The following is a 14,972-nucleotide window of genomic DNA, read 5'->3' as shown; positions in this document are numbered from 1 at the left end:
AGTCATCATGACACATCTCATTCATATGCTGAACAACTTTTACATAAAGAGAGGAGAGAGAAAAGAATGACAGAGAAAAAGAGCGAGAGAGAGAGTGAGTGACTGAGAGAGAGAGAGGTACAGTATATTGTCCACAACAGGGCCTGTTTAAGTGAAAGGTTGTGTAGTTCTGTGGCTAGAGCTTCCGTTGCAAAAGGTTCTCCAGCTAGAGGATCTCAAGCTAGATATTCTGTACTTGGATCATATGTGGTACCTATAGGTTCTCCAGCTAGATATTCTGTAGTTGGAGAATCTGTAGTAGCTATAGGTTCTCCAGCTAGATATTTGGTAGATGGGGCATCTGTACTAGCTATAGGTTCTCCAGCTAGATGTTCTGTAGTTGGAGTGTCTAGATAGTCTGCAGCTACAATGTAAAGAGCACTTCAGTGTAGCACCACTGCAGGCATTACAATTGGTTCTGAAAGTAATGTTCAAAAAGCATATACCGTACATGAACGCCTCAATACTCGAGAGGCTGCGGATTATAGCTTTAATGTTCTCACAAGAAGCTTTTAACATCGGAGATTGTTGTGAAATTGCTGTTTACAAAATAACCTATGGATCATCAGCATCTACATGCAGACTGAACGTCGCCAGACAGCAGCATCCGCACAAGGAATACGGAACAGACAGGAGCAGCATCCAGTAGGATGCAGTGACGTAATGCCTGGATGCCTCTTCACTCAGGCAAATAGCGACAAACACAGATCATTTAGTACCGCCTAAGCGGAGCTATAAACAGAAATTCTAACTGCGAAATGGACCATGGGTGTGGTAGCCTACTCATGCTTTTAATATAGCGTTCTCCTTTCGGCGTGGGGTTTATATAAGCGAATGAATACCAAGTGCCGTTTTGAACATCATTTGTCTGATACTCACAGCACTGCAGGTAAATAAATCTCAATTTCCAGGGTCTATCCTGGTTTTTCCGCGTGATTTTGATGGACAGAGTGGAGACATTGCTGTCAGACATGGGATAGGGACTGGTTTGAGAAATCTCCTCTGCCTCCGTCGCCATCATTATGTCCTCTTCTGCTCTTTTCCGGATGCGACGCCGCACCTGCTGGGAATGTGGGGCGCCTGCGCTCGAGAGTATCCAGAATAGAGCTGGCCGCACCGAGTGATTAGTCAACTGAAAATCACACTTTGTACATTTGGCCTATATGAATATGCTTTTTTGTAATTTTCCGACAAAAACATGTACAGTCGATTTGCATTACAACGTGAACAACAAATTGACAAAAAGACACAGGAAAAGTTCCCACCGCCACTGTAAACAAATATTGTATTTGTTTTATTCGTATTTTATTCTAATAAGTCATACTGTCAAAGAGTAAAAACATAGCAAACGCATCCTTGAAAACAAACATGCAGTGTTTTGTTGGTAAATGGAGGAAGTCCAAAAAGTAATGTGAGACTAGCATGCAATGAAACCCAATACTTTCATTAACTATTTACCAAAACGATGTATGTTTTAATTCTAATTAAATTAAAAAGGAACCAGCCTCAGGTCTACAAATAGGCTACCTGTAGATGAGCAATGACGAGCTGTCATATTCTTCAATAAAAAAAAAAAAACGTTTGTGTTTTGGATATGTTAGGAGTCTAAAATGATACGTTATTACATGCAGGAATCATATCTGAATCGTTCAAGAGGACATTGTGTGCAACAATTGTGTTCGTTTTCTATGCTTTAGGTCGTGTTTTCTTTAGGGGTGACATACATTGGAAATGTGGCCATAAATAATTCCCTGTTCTATTATCTACTTTTTGGTTGTACTTACAAAATATTCCAGACACAGACTAGATGAATTACAGAAACTTGCTTTTGTTTGTTTTTTTTGTGTCCATTTTTCTTTAATCCATGGGGGCCCTCTCAGGCAGTTGTTGAAGTCTACCACACTGTGGCCTGCTGGTCAGTTCATGGTGTTAAATTGAAATGAGGTATATCTTTGTATAGCAGGAGGAAGGGTAGTTGTAACACAGAATTAGACTCATGCAATTCAAATCCTGATTAAAGTAATTGACCCTTCTATATTATTGAAATGAATTATTTAACGCGGAGAAAATGTGCCCATCGGGTCAGAACGTGTTATTTCCCTAATTGAATTGGATAAATTGACCCAAATGTTGATTCTAACCAAAATTAACTTTATGACATAAATAAGTGATTCAAATCAAAAGCGTCTCAAGTTGCCTCACAATCAAATGAGCCGTAGTGCAAATTTACATATTATTAATGACAGATATTAAACCATGCTTGTGCTACAAATCAAATATTCTCCATGTCCCTCGCTATTAACATGGATGTACAAAACATCAAATAAATAAAGTCCCAAACTTTTGCTACACTTGGTGTAGCCAGAACGCAACAACCCTACAGTATGTACAAGACATCACAAAACGTCTTTGTGGAAGTATAAGCAAGCAGAGAGATAAACCAAAACACACTTCATACTGAGTCACAGCTCATCTAAAGGAACAAAAGTCTGGTTCGGTGCTGCTAAATAACTACCAGCACTTCACTCATCTGAAAAGGGGTCATGCTTTGCGTGGTTTTACTCTTAGAAAAAGCCACTGTGCTTTGAAGAACTTTTCCATAAGTTAGAGGACACAACATATCCTGTTATGAAGTTTTGTAATTTCACATTGTATATGCAATTTGATTGCCATAAACAATAATAAATGCTGATTAACTGAATAGTTTATAGAAGAGTTGAAAGAGAGCTGTTTTAATTTCTGTCACCTTTGTGAGCTGATTGTTTTTCGCTGAATAAATTAGCTAATGGGTTTGTAGAATAATTGGGCACTTTGTTTTTGGTATTCATGCAAACCCACATTCTGTACTTGTGCAGTCGTATTATTATCATGTACAAACAATTACATTATTAAAGGTACAATCAAAGGCACGTACATCATTTAAAGCTTTGATAAATTTGCCCTCCCTGAATAAAGTGTTCTAATACGACAATCAAATTCCATTCCAAAACACGAGACAGCAAAGCCTACATTTGTATCAAGAAAATTCACAAATGTGTAAATGGAACAACAATATCTTATACTACTAAGAAAAGAAGCACAAATACAAACATCTCTCAGTGAAGAAGTCTACAAATCTCAGTTGAACCTCGAAGTGGAAGTGCATGACGACACGCATCACCGCTCAGTCACTACCCGGCTTGCTGACAAACAAATAACAGCAGGATATCCAAAGCAGACTCGGCTCTAGAACAAATTCAATGGGGGGGGCATTTTTTTTCACAAGGGGGACACGCATTTACAAAGCATGTATGAGAGTCAAAATAAGAGCAGACCTGCATATTCTGCAGGAAAGTGTAGCCATCTTGATAAATGCCATACATTATTTTTTGACACAGCATTTTATTTGGGGGGGTATTGCCCCCCAATGCCCCCCCCCCCCCCCCCCTGGAGCCCACCCTGATCCAAAGTCAATCGTGAGCAAACCATAGAAATGAAGGTGAAAACCCACGTCTTACAAAGTGTGTCTTATCTCAACTATTCTAATCAAATCTACTCATCATGCTCAACTCTAAAAGATACCGAACACCTGATCTCTACAAACTATCTTTAGCCTGACGGTCGCTTCAAATCTCCAGGCACGCTGGGTGCAGAGAGTAGCGTATTAGGATCAGCCAACCTGAGAGCGGATCATATGATTGCTTGTTTTGCAGAGAATGCACGATGGCGCATGCAAGCACATCCAGCTAGCCGTTCAGTGTTTATCTACATGTTTGTCAAGGTGTTGTTGACTTGCAACACTCCTAGCTAATTCACCCAAATCTGTCAGACATCATCCAATCCCAAATGATTTAAGTCTTTAACCCGCATCTCCAGCCCAAAACTAACCTGTGGCATGACAATCTGGGGGAAGATTGTGCAACTTTCCACTTGAGGCAAAATCAATCTGGTTTCCACCTCTGGACCAAAGTTTCCCTCTGAACAGATCCAAGATCGCCTGAAACTCCAAACTGAAGCCATAATCGTTCAGGAAGAAAAACAACAACGGACGCAGCGCCCTTTCTGAAGACATCTTCAGCGAGAACCCCTTGATCTTCTAACACTTCACCTCCGTTTACAAAATGTCCGCCTGGCACGGCTAGCCCTGAGGTTCGTGTGAATTTGAACAGCAGAATAAGTCAAAACCCTTCTGACAGTCATAGAGCTATACTCAAAAAAGATGTCGAAATTAGGAATGTTCACAAAAAGGCCGTCACCTCAGTATGCGCTCAAGAGGAGCAAGGCAACCTCGAAAAGGAGTCTGCATTGTATCTCCAAATAACTTTTACAGTAAGTGTGTTCTCAGTACAAATCCTCTCTTTGCTGTGCTGTTTAAATGTAGTTTCACATGAAATGATGAATGTTTCAAAGGCCATCTCCACAGTAGAGCTACGAGCAATCAGGGTCAATTCAAACAGAAGTCTGCATAATATCATCAGATTACTTTTAAGTGCTGTCTCTTTTCAAAGCCTTCTGTGTCTCTCAGGGGGGAATGACTCCTGTGCCAGCACCAGAGTCACTGACATCCACGAGCTCACAGGTGCACGGCACAGAACAACCTGTCGTCAAACTGAGGTGTCCTGGAGGCCAGGGGTCAAATGGTGTCATCGGGGTTGTTCTCGAAGAGGTCGGGGCCGCTGCTGATGAGTCTCTGGGCATAAATGATGGAGCTGGTTATGTGGGACAGAGACTGGTTGACAACCTGATTGACCGCTTGGTTGCTGGACGGTCTGGGTGTTTCCTTTGCAGAGTCAATAGTCAATATCGCTAAGCACAAAGGTCACCGGTAATAGTTGTGTTGTGTTTCCTAATATTTCTAGGGAGAGTGGCTCAAGTGCCCAGATGTCTGTGGTTTTCAATATTTCTCAACTGAGTGTAATGCTAATATTTATTGTCCACAAATGTGGACATTTGCCTATAGTTGTGTGCATGAATTAAATAATAACAATTTCACAGAACACTTGTAACCTGCAGTTTGTGTTCAATTGTATTAGGATGGTTACTGAATTTACTGAATATTTCACAGCCCCACCTAGAATAATTTTCACCAGCCGCCTCTGGCTGCCATAGACTCCAATGGCGGAAAAAGATGTATAATAATAATAGTAAAAAAACGTAGAAACGCAACACTTGTGCTGCCTTGTGCGACCCATTGTTGTGCTGCCACAACTTTACCCAATCAAAAATCAAATAAAATCAATTTTCTTTTTACCTTCGTGCTGTGGGGGGTGTGAAACAGCCCAACGGTAAAAAAAAAATGCTCACTTTCTTTTTGTATGAGGTCAAGTTGTCGCAACATGTGGGGGGGTCACAAAGACTGAAGGTTCACAATGACCCGAAAATAACACAAGGGTTAAGTAGCTCCGCAGCTTCGCTGCTCGGCCCCCAATGATGAACGTTTCAAAGGCCATTTCCACCATAGGAGCTCTGAGCAACCAGGGTCAATTCAACCAGAAGTCCGACCTAATCACTTTTAAGTGCAGTCTCTTTTCAAGGCCTTCTGTATCTTGCTGTTTAAATATAGTTTTCAGGGGGAAAATGGCTTCTGTGCCAGCACCAGAGTCACTGACATCCACAAGCTCACAGGTGCACAGCACAGAACAACCTGTCGTCAAACTGAGGTGTCCTGGAGGCCAGGGGTCAGAGGTCAAATGGTGTCATCGGGGTTGTTCTCGAAGAGGTCGAGGCCGCTGCTGATGAGTCTCTGGGCATAAATGATGGAGCTGGTTATGTGGGACAGAGACTGGTTGACCGCCTGGTCGACCGCCTGGTTGCTGGACGGTCCGGGTGTTTCCATGGCGAACCTCAGGATGGAGAAGCGAGGGCCCGCCCCTGGAAGGCTGTACAGCAGGTTCCTGAACGACGAGGTGACAAGAGGAGAACACAGAACGTTCAGAGGTCAACCTACAGAAAACACAGATCCTCCCATCCGTTCATCCACCCACCCACACCCACACACACACCCAAACACACTTGTTTTGCTCAGACACACGGGCCATCCATCAAGCCCCACACCCTGACGTTGTCGAGGTGCAATACGCGCCCCCTGGCTGAGAGCGGGAGTCGTTTGTAGGTCAAAAATGAGGCGAATGTCGTTGGTTCCTCTTCACACTGCTGAATTGCCCATTGATTTCTTCTAAAGGCGCTGCATCGGGGGCCTAACAGAAGAAATAAGGTCATTCTTCATCCGTAAACAGGTTGGCTTTAGGGTTTAAGGCTCCACGGCAACCTTCAGGAGCGCGTCTCCGTGGAGACGACACAGCGCTGCGAGGTCCAACCAGGTCCTGTTTACGGCTGTTCGAAGTACATTTTCATGTACCGGGTGTGTTTTGTTTGAACCTGCGACCTCTTGATCCACAGTCAATTGCAGAACACGACAATGTGTAGTTGTGTGTTTGAGGCCTGGCCCTTGTTTAAGAGTCTGTTGTTATACAACTGTTCTCTTATTCATGGTCTAAGAAACAGAGGGTCCACAGAATCTTTTCCTGCCCACTTGAATAACCTGACATGGATGAAAACTTTTAAATAATGCTCTACATGAATCAATGCACTACTTCTTACCCTGGAGACATGAGCTTTATATTTCTTCAGAGCAAAGACCTTATTTTTTCGAGAGCCTTGCATTCATATTTCTTTTCTGTTTGAAGAAGAAAAAATGATAAAAAAAAGGCTTTGAAACACCTCGAAGGGAGCAGGCAGAGGGGCTCGTATCGATCTCCATGGTCTCGAGGAACCCAGCATCTGGGCTTAATGGAGGAAGGGTTCAGATCCACAACAGACCAAGCTGGGTTTAACTTCCCTGAGTGGATCCCAGGTGTCTGTCACAAGCCCCCCCCCCGACCCCCCCCCCCCACCTCCCCCCCCCCCCCCCCCCCCCCCCTCCCCCGGTGACAACTTCACACACTGCTCCTGGTCTGGGGGCTGTCTGAGGCATCGGCACACTGCTGTTTGAAAAGACATCCATCCTCCCGCAACTGTGCTCGGGTCAAATACCTCAGTGAAACGCACACCCAAACACCTGTACGTGTACACACACATTAAGAGACACATTCTGTACACACACACACGCAAACAGACACACGCACACACACACACACCCGCAATTCTTTCCCCTTTCTCCCCTCCTGGCTAGCTCAAAAGCAGGATGATTGACAGCTACCTAATGCACACTGTGGACAGGCTGCACCAGTAGTTAGCCCTCACAGGAAGCACCAGGTGCAGATGGACTGACTCCTACTGTCAGAGGAAGTTCACCATCATGCCGCGAAGATTCAGCTCTGCTTTAGAAGGCTCAACTCCTATTTACTCATACAGAAATAATAGAGATAGGCCAACACTGAACAAAAGGAAATGTTTTTTTTTTTAGGAATGTCCATTTCCCGAGATGGGATTGCTTTCTTTACCTCTAAATTGGGGGCCGTTAAACTTTAATGCCGTTTGAGAATGAATGAACATCTAATTTGATTAGCATTACCCAACACGCCCTTACAATCTACTCTTGGAGGGCTGTTTTCTATCTAAATAATTAAAGAGATATTCACTCCGATCGCTTGTCAGCGTAGCTATGATTATGCAGTTCAGTTGGGTTTTTGGATGCAAGCCTCAGTCCCACGGTCTGTGTGGGAGAAGAGTTCTTAAAAGACCCGGGGGGGGAAAAAATGTTGCCACAGTCAATAAAAAGGAAAAAAAATAGAAAAAGAAAGTTCATAGACTCTGGAGTTCATAGACTCATAACTCCACTGTAAGAGTACTATTGATATAATGGTGATTTGGGCGCTGTGCAAGGAGCCCTGGCCCTGCAGTACCTGTACACCCCAGGAGGGGGCTGCGGGGACAGGAAGCTCTTCTCCAGGTCTCGGAGGACGTCGTTCAGCATGCGCACGTGGGCCGGCTCTCTCTCCTTGGGGTCGTTGGCGGGCCGCATGGCCTCCGACTGCAGGAAGGTGGCGCTGTCTCTGAGGGAGGACGCGGCCGCAAGGAGGGCCGGGGGGGTGCGGCTGTCACCTGAGGACACGCGGGCACACACACACACACACACACACACACACACACAGAGGTACAAGCACCCACACACACCGGTTCACACATGCACAAACAAAGACACACACACACAGACGTAGTATGCTGTTAGAGTTGTTCAGTATTTAATCACGAGTAATCAAACCTGAGATGCGCAATCACCAACCTTGAGCTCTGACCATTAGACCAAGGGGCACAATCACAGAACAAGCTTGGGTTTGCTGTGTACAGTCTCAGTGTAAACATCACAGCTTCAGTCCCTTCCGTTTGTCCACATGATCCGTCACACAGTGTGTGTGAGTGATCACACACTCGCAGAGGACGCCTCGTGTTTGGGAAGGACGTAACACGTGTCAAATATTACATTTCCAAGAGATTAGAGTTGCCGTGGAGATCGGTCAATAACTCTGCAGGATATGATGGCTTCATTATGAAACGCGCGCGCGCGCGCACACTTCTATATAAGCCTAGCTGTTGTTTTTGTATTTTTTTTTTTTTTTTTATGAACAAAGGAAGTCATTTACAGAAGTTATTCACATAAAGATATGCTCATTAGCAAATAAAAAACGAAGCCCAGCATTTACGATTTGCGTGTGGCATGGTGATTGCATTACATTACCTTACAGTTAATTAGGCTGCAATCTTTACTGGTTTACTTAATGCTTATACATAATGACTTGCCAGATTTGATTATGTTCTAATTCATAAACAACCTAATGTTCCAATTGTTGTGTCTCGAACAATTTAGCATGGTTACTAATAAACAAGTTTTTGCTGATGTGTCTTAAGTTGACTGTTACATGTTGCACATGGCCCGTGCATGTGTGTATGCATGTGTGTGTGTGTGTGTGTGTGTGTGTGTGTGTGTGTGTATGCATGTGTGTATGCGTGTTGCATCTATTTTTGCCTTTTCCCCGAGTTCTATAGGATTTGTTCGAAAAGTGCAGGGCTGGGATTTTACAAAGTGTAAGTGCTCTTGTGTGTCTGTGCATGCCTGTGTTTGTATGCGTGTTTGTATGTGTGTTTGCATGTGTGTGTGTGTGCGTGTGGGAGTGTGGCACGGGAGAACATAAGCTCAGTGTGTGCCCACTCAGGGAATAGGAGAGAGAAAGGTACAGATAAAAATAGACAAAAGAAAGCTGTTCTCTCCTACAAATGTAAAAGTCTCTCTGCAGAGGGAGCGTGAGTTATGAAATATGTGTGAGGATTGGTGTAGTCCATCACGGGCCCTGACATGGAGGGACGGATGGGGACGATTGTGTTGGCACAGCTTCGACCGAGATTTAGGCTCTGCAAATGAAGGAGAGGAGGGTGGGCGGTGGGGGGTGACAGACAGACAGACAGGCAGGCAGGCAGACAGGCAGGCAAACAGGCAGACAGGCAGACAGGCAGACAGACAGACAGACAGACAGGCAGACAGGCAGGCAGACAGACAGACAGACAGACAGACAGACAGACAGACAGACAGACAGGCAGACAGACAGACAGACAGACAGACAGGCAGGCAGGCAGGCAGGCAGGCAGGCAGGCAGGCAGGCAGGCAGATAGCCAGCCTTACACACACCCAGGTGAGGACCAGCGATGGAGTGGACTCAAACAGAAGGTAGTGAGACGACGTGGAACAATAGCTTGTGATTAACAATCCACTTTCCTTTTGTTGTTTGCTTGTTTTTTTACTCAGCCTCCGACACACACACAAACAAAAATTGTACCCACACAATCAGTCTCTCTCTCTCTGTATCTCTCTCACACACAACATTGCTGTAATTACTGCTAAACAATTTGGGAAGCAGACACGCGCACTTTCACAGTAATACTTTCAACTAGGAACACTACTTTTACATTTAGTCATTTAACAGACGCTCTTATCCAGAGTGACTTACAGTAAGTACAGGGACATTCCCCCCGTGGCAAGTAGGGTGAAGTGCCTTGCCCAAGGACACAATGTCATTTGGCACGGCCGGGAATCAATCTGGCAACCTTCAGATTACTAGCCTGATTCCCTAACCGCTCAGCCACTAGTAATACTTTCAACTAGGAACAATACTTTCAACTAGGAACACTAATAATACTTTCAACTAGGAACACTACTAATACTTTCAACTTCTGCCATGAAAAAGCAAGTAAGACCAAGAGCCCAAAGACATAAATGTACAAAACAAGGGAACAAAAGAATTTGAAGCTTTTCAATTAGCCATGCCTGTTTGATCTCTAGACAATCCATTACAGTGCTTCATGAATAGTACACTTCTATCTGGTGTCTGTAAAAATCCATTTACTATTCCGTTTCTCTATCTCAGCATGACAGCGCCGTTAAAACCAGAACTGAGCCCAGACCCCCAGAATTATTTATTTACCTCTACCCCCCCCCCCCAAACCCCACCTTCTCCACTTTATTTTTAACCGCACAGATAAAAGCTTTCTATATTTAATCCAACCTGTTTGCGGCTTGGGCGCCACGGCTGCTAAAAGCATTAGCGGTCTGAACCCGAGATGAGAGAACCACAGACAGGTAATAATCACTGCATCTCTCTTTTCATTCCTCTCCCTCATCTCTCCCCCTCGTCTCTCTCTCTCCCCCTCATCTTTCTCTTTTTCTCTCTCTCCCTCTCTCCCTCGTCTCTCTCTCTCTCTCCCCTTCGTCTCTCTCTCTCTGTCTCTCTCTCTCTCTTTCTCTCATCCCTCACGTCTCTCTCACGCTCGTCATCCTCACATCGCTTTCTCCTCGCTCTCGTCCTTCTGATCGCTTTCCCGCATTCTTCTCACATCCCTATCCTCTCTCTCCTCTCCTCTCCTCCCTCCTCTCCCCTCCTCTCCTCTCCCTCCCCTCCTCTCCCTCCTCTCCTCTCCTCCGCCCCTCCTGCTCCAGCCTGGTAATCATGAGTGCATTAGTGCTGGTGTTACCACTCAGCCCACTAAACCCGCAACAATGGACTTCTGATAGCATGCTTGGATAGATGGTATGTTTGATGCCACACATACATTGCAGTATGATGGCAGACGCCGAAACTACAGCCCAGACGAACAAATCCTTTTTCTTCTTGTACCTCTCTATTCATAAGATAGACTGGTGTGTGTATGCCCGTGTGTGTGAGCGTAGGTGTGTATTGCTGTGAGTGTGTGTCTACATGAGTGTGTGGTTTGTCTTGTGTGTGGTAGCCTTGTGTGTGTGTGAGTGTGTGCGTGTGTGTGAAACAGGGATAGGTTGATATACAACAATTCTTCATCTTTATGGACACTAAGCTATCAGAGACAGGATTATGATTATGGTTTTCATCTGTCCTTAGGTCACTGTGCAGGAATATTTAAATACATAAAACCTAATTACACTCCAGGTGCACAAGGTCGGCCACTGTAAGTGTGCGTTGGGGGGGGTGTAAAAATAAAAAACATTTTCACAAGGGTTGAAAAACTACAAATTGTCCATAAAATATGAATCAACAGTAGCAAGGTAGCTTAGATGGGGGATATGAAAGGAAAGAGAAAAATGCTTTTGGGATAAGTATATTAACGAAAACACATGTTTTGAGAGTGCTAGTTTGGAAGACACGTCAAAAAGATGAAAAAACTGTTTCTCATGATGGTCCTGTCCGGAGTAGACCAACATAGCTCCAATACTGAAACAGCTGTAGCTTTGTGCTGGATAAACCGTTGTTTGCGCACCCCAATCATTAAAACACAGTGTATGGCAAACAAGACAAACCAACTGTCGCTAAACTGCACTTGTAAACTGCACAGCAGGGTTTACAAACAGTCACCGCCAAGATCGGCTAATCTTCCCTGAAAAGAAATCCCCCTTTTTTAACTGTCGTTGACAAGTTGCGGTACAGTCACTACTGTTTGTTCTGCCCTTGTCTCTCCCTGGCCCCCGCCCCCCCCCCGTGTGACAGGCCTCCCCGAGGGGGGGGGGGGGGGGGGGGGGGGCTTGGAGAGGCTGCGTCCTCCCCCCCAAGGCTGGAAGGAGGGAAAGAAAGATGACCGTCTTCTGATTTGAATTTTACAAATGCAGAACTCAAGGTCACTGTCCTGGGAGCCTCAGGGCGTGATGGAGGCGATCGATACGTCCACCTAAACAGATGATCCGCCTCTAAATCATCCTTATGGGAGAGCGAGAGCTGGGAGAGAGAGAGAGCGGAGGGCTGTGTGTGTGGGATGGTGTGTGTGTGTGTAGGAGAGTGTGTGTGTGTGGGATGGTGTGTGTGTGTGTAGGAGAGTGTGTGTGTGTGGGATGGTGTGTGTGTGTAGGAGAGTGTGTGTGTGTGGGATGGTGTGTGTGTGTAGGAGAGTGTGTGTGTGTGGGATGGTGTGTGTGTGAGGGATGGTGTGTGTGTGCATTCAGGACTTTAGAAAGTGCGTCGGTGAGCGTGCACACGTGTCGCTGTGTGTGTGTGTGTCTCAGTACAGAATGGGTATCCTTGCACGTGTCGGTGTATGTATGACGCATGCGCGCGCGCGCGTGTGCGTGTGCGCACTCCCTAGCTGGCTGGCAGGCCGGCCGGCTGGACATCATGGATGAGTTATGTCACTGCATCGCCACAAGAGCACAATGCCTGGCACGCACAGCTAGCTCTTAGGAGCCCAGAGAGGCCAGGCTCACGTCTCCCTGCAGAGGACATGCTCCTGAATCCATCTCCGTCTGTTTGCATGCTCACGATGCCTGCGCACCAGGACATCCTGTTTTTCATCCTATCATCACGGCATGAATAAGAACAGTCACTGAAAGGACAGATTGTTGTCGAGTAGCAATACAATCTCTCCTCTCCGATACTCCACCCACTAGAGAGGGATGAGTTGTTTCCGGACAACCCTGGAATAGTTTGTCCAGAACGGTGAAGCTGTCTCCATGTCTCCGGTCAAGTACCTTTGAGTTTGTTCTGGACGTCCAGCGCGATGTCCAGAGGGTAGAAGGGGAGGACCGGGTCGTTGACCAATCGCAGCACGGCCTCGGCGGTCATCTGGAACGACACGGTCATGTTTGGGGTTCGTTCAGTCAAGACAATCACGTATTAGATTGGAGCATTTATTGTTACATGACATGGACATGTAGATTAACTTTGGCGGAGTGGATGATCTAAGGGAAGCACTCCCTGCCTCCTCGATGCAACACATACAAACATGACATATGAGGCAGGGAGCAATAGAGATATAATCCCCCTGTTGGATAGATACACAGACAGCATGGGGGGGAAGGGGACGGTGGAGGGCGGCAGCAGCACTGATCATGCAACAACTACAACGAGTGTGTGCGTATCCGCGCGGCTTTTAAAGACGCCTTTTCGGCCGTGGTCCAATGGGTATACGCTGCTGCGTGGGTGTGGTAGGGGGCGGAGGAAAGGAAGGTGGAGTAAGACGCCTTACGTCCCCGATAAATGGCACTGCCCAATTGCCCTGCCTGAACTAGCTGCGCTTATGAAGTCACCAAAGGAACGCCTGTTTGACGTCCTTTTTAACATTTTGGAAAGGCAATTTCTTTTTAATGACTTTATTTTTACAGGATGATCAGATGTAGACTTGATTTCACACCTCCGAGACGTGACAGCCTCTCATTGCAAAGGAGCAGTCAGGTAGCATCTGTATTCCATGTGTGTGTGTGTGTGTGTGTGTGTGTGACCAGAATGAGGTAAGGTCAGTTCTCAGCTGTGCGAGTCTTCCAGCTGACCCGTCATGGCGTCGGCCCAGAAGACAATTGCTTGTGTCTTTGTGAGCACAGCAATCTCTCACCCGGAGACTTCAGTCAGACTGCTCAATCACACACACACACAGACAAAGACACGCACACGCACGAACACACGCGCATGCACACACTACAACCACACACACAGATGCACACTGCCACCACGAGCACACAATAACACCACACACACGTAAGCAAGAATGCACACACACACCACTAGTGGACCGCTGACCCTGTCACTAAGGGGTCCACCCTGCCCTTTGAGAGAGGGGGTGAAAGAGAGGGGGGGGAGAGAGGGAGGGAGGGGGGCAGTGGGGCAGGCCAGGGGGGTGAAGGGATAACTAGTGGATGGACACGGCCCCGCCCAGCCCCCCGACCTGGAAGATGCCCAGAGTGAAGCTTAAACCACAGGGAGGGGTCGGAGGAGGCAGCTGGTCAATGCTGGAGATGAGAGGAGTGGTACTGTAGGTGGACCCATGCTCTGTGCTCAGGAATGGAGACAGAGAGAGGGCGAGAGAGAGGCAGGGGAGAGAGGGAGAGAGAAGCCAGGGAGAGAGGGAGAGAGATAGAGGCCGGGGGAGAGGGAGAGAGAGGCCGGGGAGAGAGACAAGAGGCCAAGAGAGACCAAAAGAGAGTTAAAGACAGAGAAAGAGAGACCAGGTATGGACAGAGAGAGCCAAAGAGAAAAACAAAAGGTAGAATCAGAGGGCCTTTGATGCATGACATGTTCTGTTTAAACCGCTGTGTTCGTCTGGCTGGATGTGTTCTTTGATCCTAAAACACCGTCCTGTCATCAAGTCCTGTTTTCCTGTGTCATTCTTCCCATTTCCCAAAGCTTTACGTGCTCCGCGGAGGCATTCGACAGCACCACGCGAATGAACAAACCCCCAAAAGGACAGACGAACACAGTGGATCGCATCCAGGTAAACAACGACAAGTGCTTTCACGTCCGTATTGCTGGGGCCCTGTGGGTTTTAACATTCAGCGGCTGCCCCTCCGCTCTCCACTACTTTCCTAGTGTTTATTAAATGGCCTGTAGTGGTAAGAACTGCTGCTGGAGAAATCCATCACGGGGGAGGGGGGGGGGGGGAGATTAGAGCATTGATTTGAACCCAGTGAGTAATAATACTGCAGAAAGCATACGTCAAACCTGTGTAATGTACCAGGACAGAGAAGGCCGTTGATTTCTTATTTATGACCTTATTTCTGGATCCTTGGCAGA

General features: G+C 46.3%; 2 protein-coding genes across 2 annotated transcripts in view; both read right to left on the bottom strand.

Moving 5' to 3' along the window:
- Positions 1 to 1,127, bottom strand: part of LOC124478657 — a 47,738-nt gene extending 46,611 nt beyond the window's left edge. The window contains exon 1 of the mRNA XM_047037010.1: positions 919 to 1,127. Within this exon, the coding sequence (XP_046892966.1) occupies positions 919 to 1,060 (142 nt within the window). The 5' untranslated portion in view covers positions 1,061 to 1,127. The remainder of the gene's footprint in view (positions 1 to 918) is intronic.
- Positions 1,128 to 1,310: 183 nt separating this feature from the next.
- On the bottom strand, positions 1,311 to 13,049 carry LOC124478843 (inactive N-acetylated-alpha-linked acidic dipeptidase-like protein 2). Its single transcript, XM_047037310.1, has 3 exons — positions 12,938 to 13,049; positions 7,863 to 8,061; positions 1,311 to 5,912 (listed from the first exon to the last, which is right to left on the bottom strand). Exons 1-3 carry the CDS (start codon positions 13,047 to 13,049, stop codon positions 5,705 to 5,707), a joined length of 519 nt encoding a protein of 172 aa, XP_046893266.1. The 3' UTR covers positions 1,311 to 5,704.
- Positions 13,050 to 14,972: the final 1,923 nt, after the last annotated feature.

Source organism: Hypomesus transpacificus, chromosome 16 (assembly GCF_021917145.1).
Source record: "Hypomesus transpacificus isolate Combined female chromosome 16, fHypTra1, whole genome shotgun sequence".
Taxonomy (NCBI): domain Eukaryota; kingdom Metazoa; phylum Chordata; class Actinopteri; order Osmeriformes; family Osmeridae; genus Hypomesus; species Hypomesus transpacificus.
Note: the sequence above shows the minus strand (reverse complement) of the source record. Positions and strands in the feature narration are given on the sequence as shown.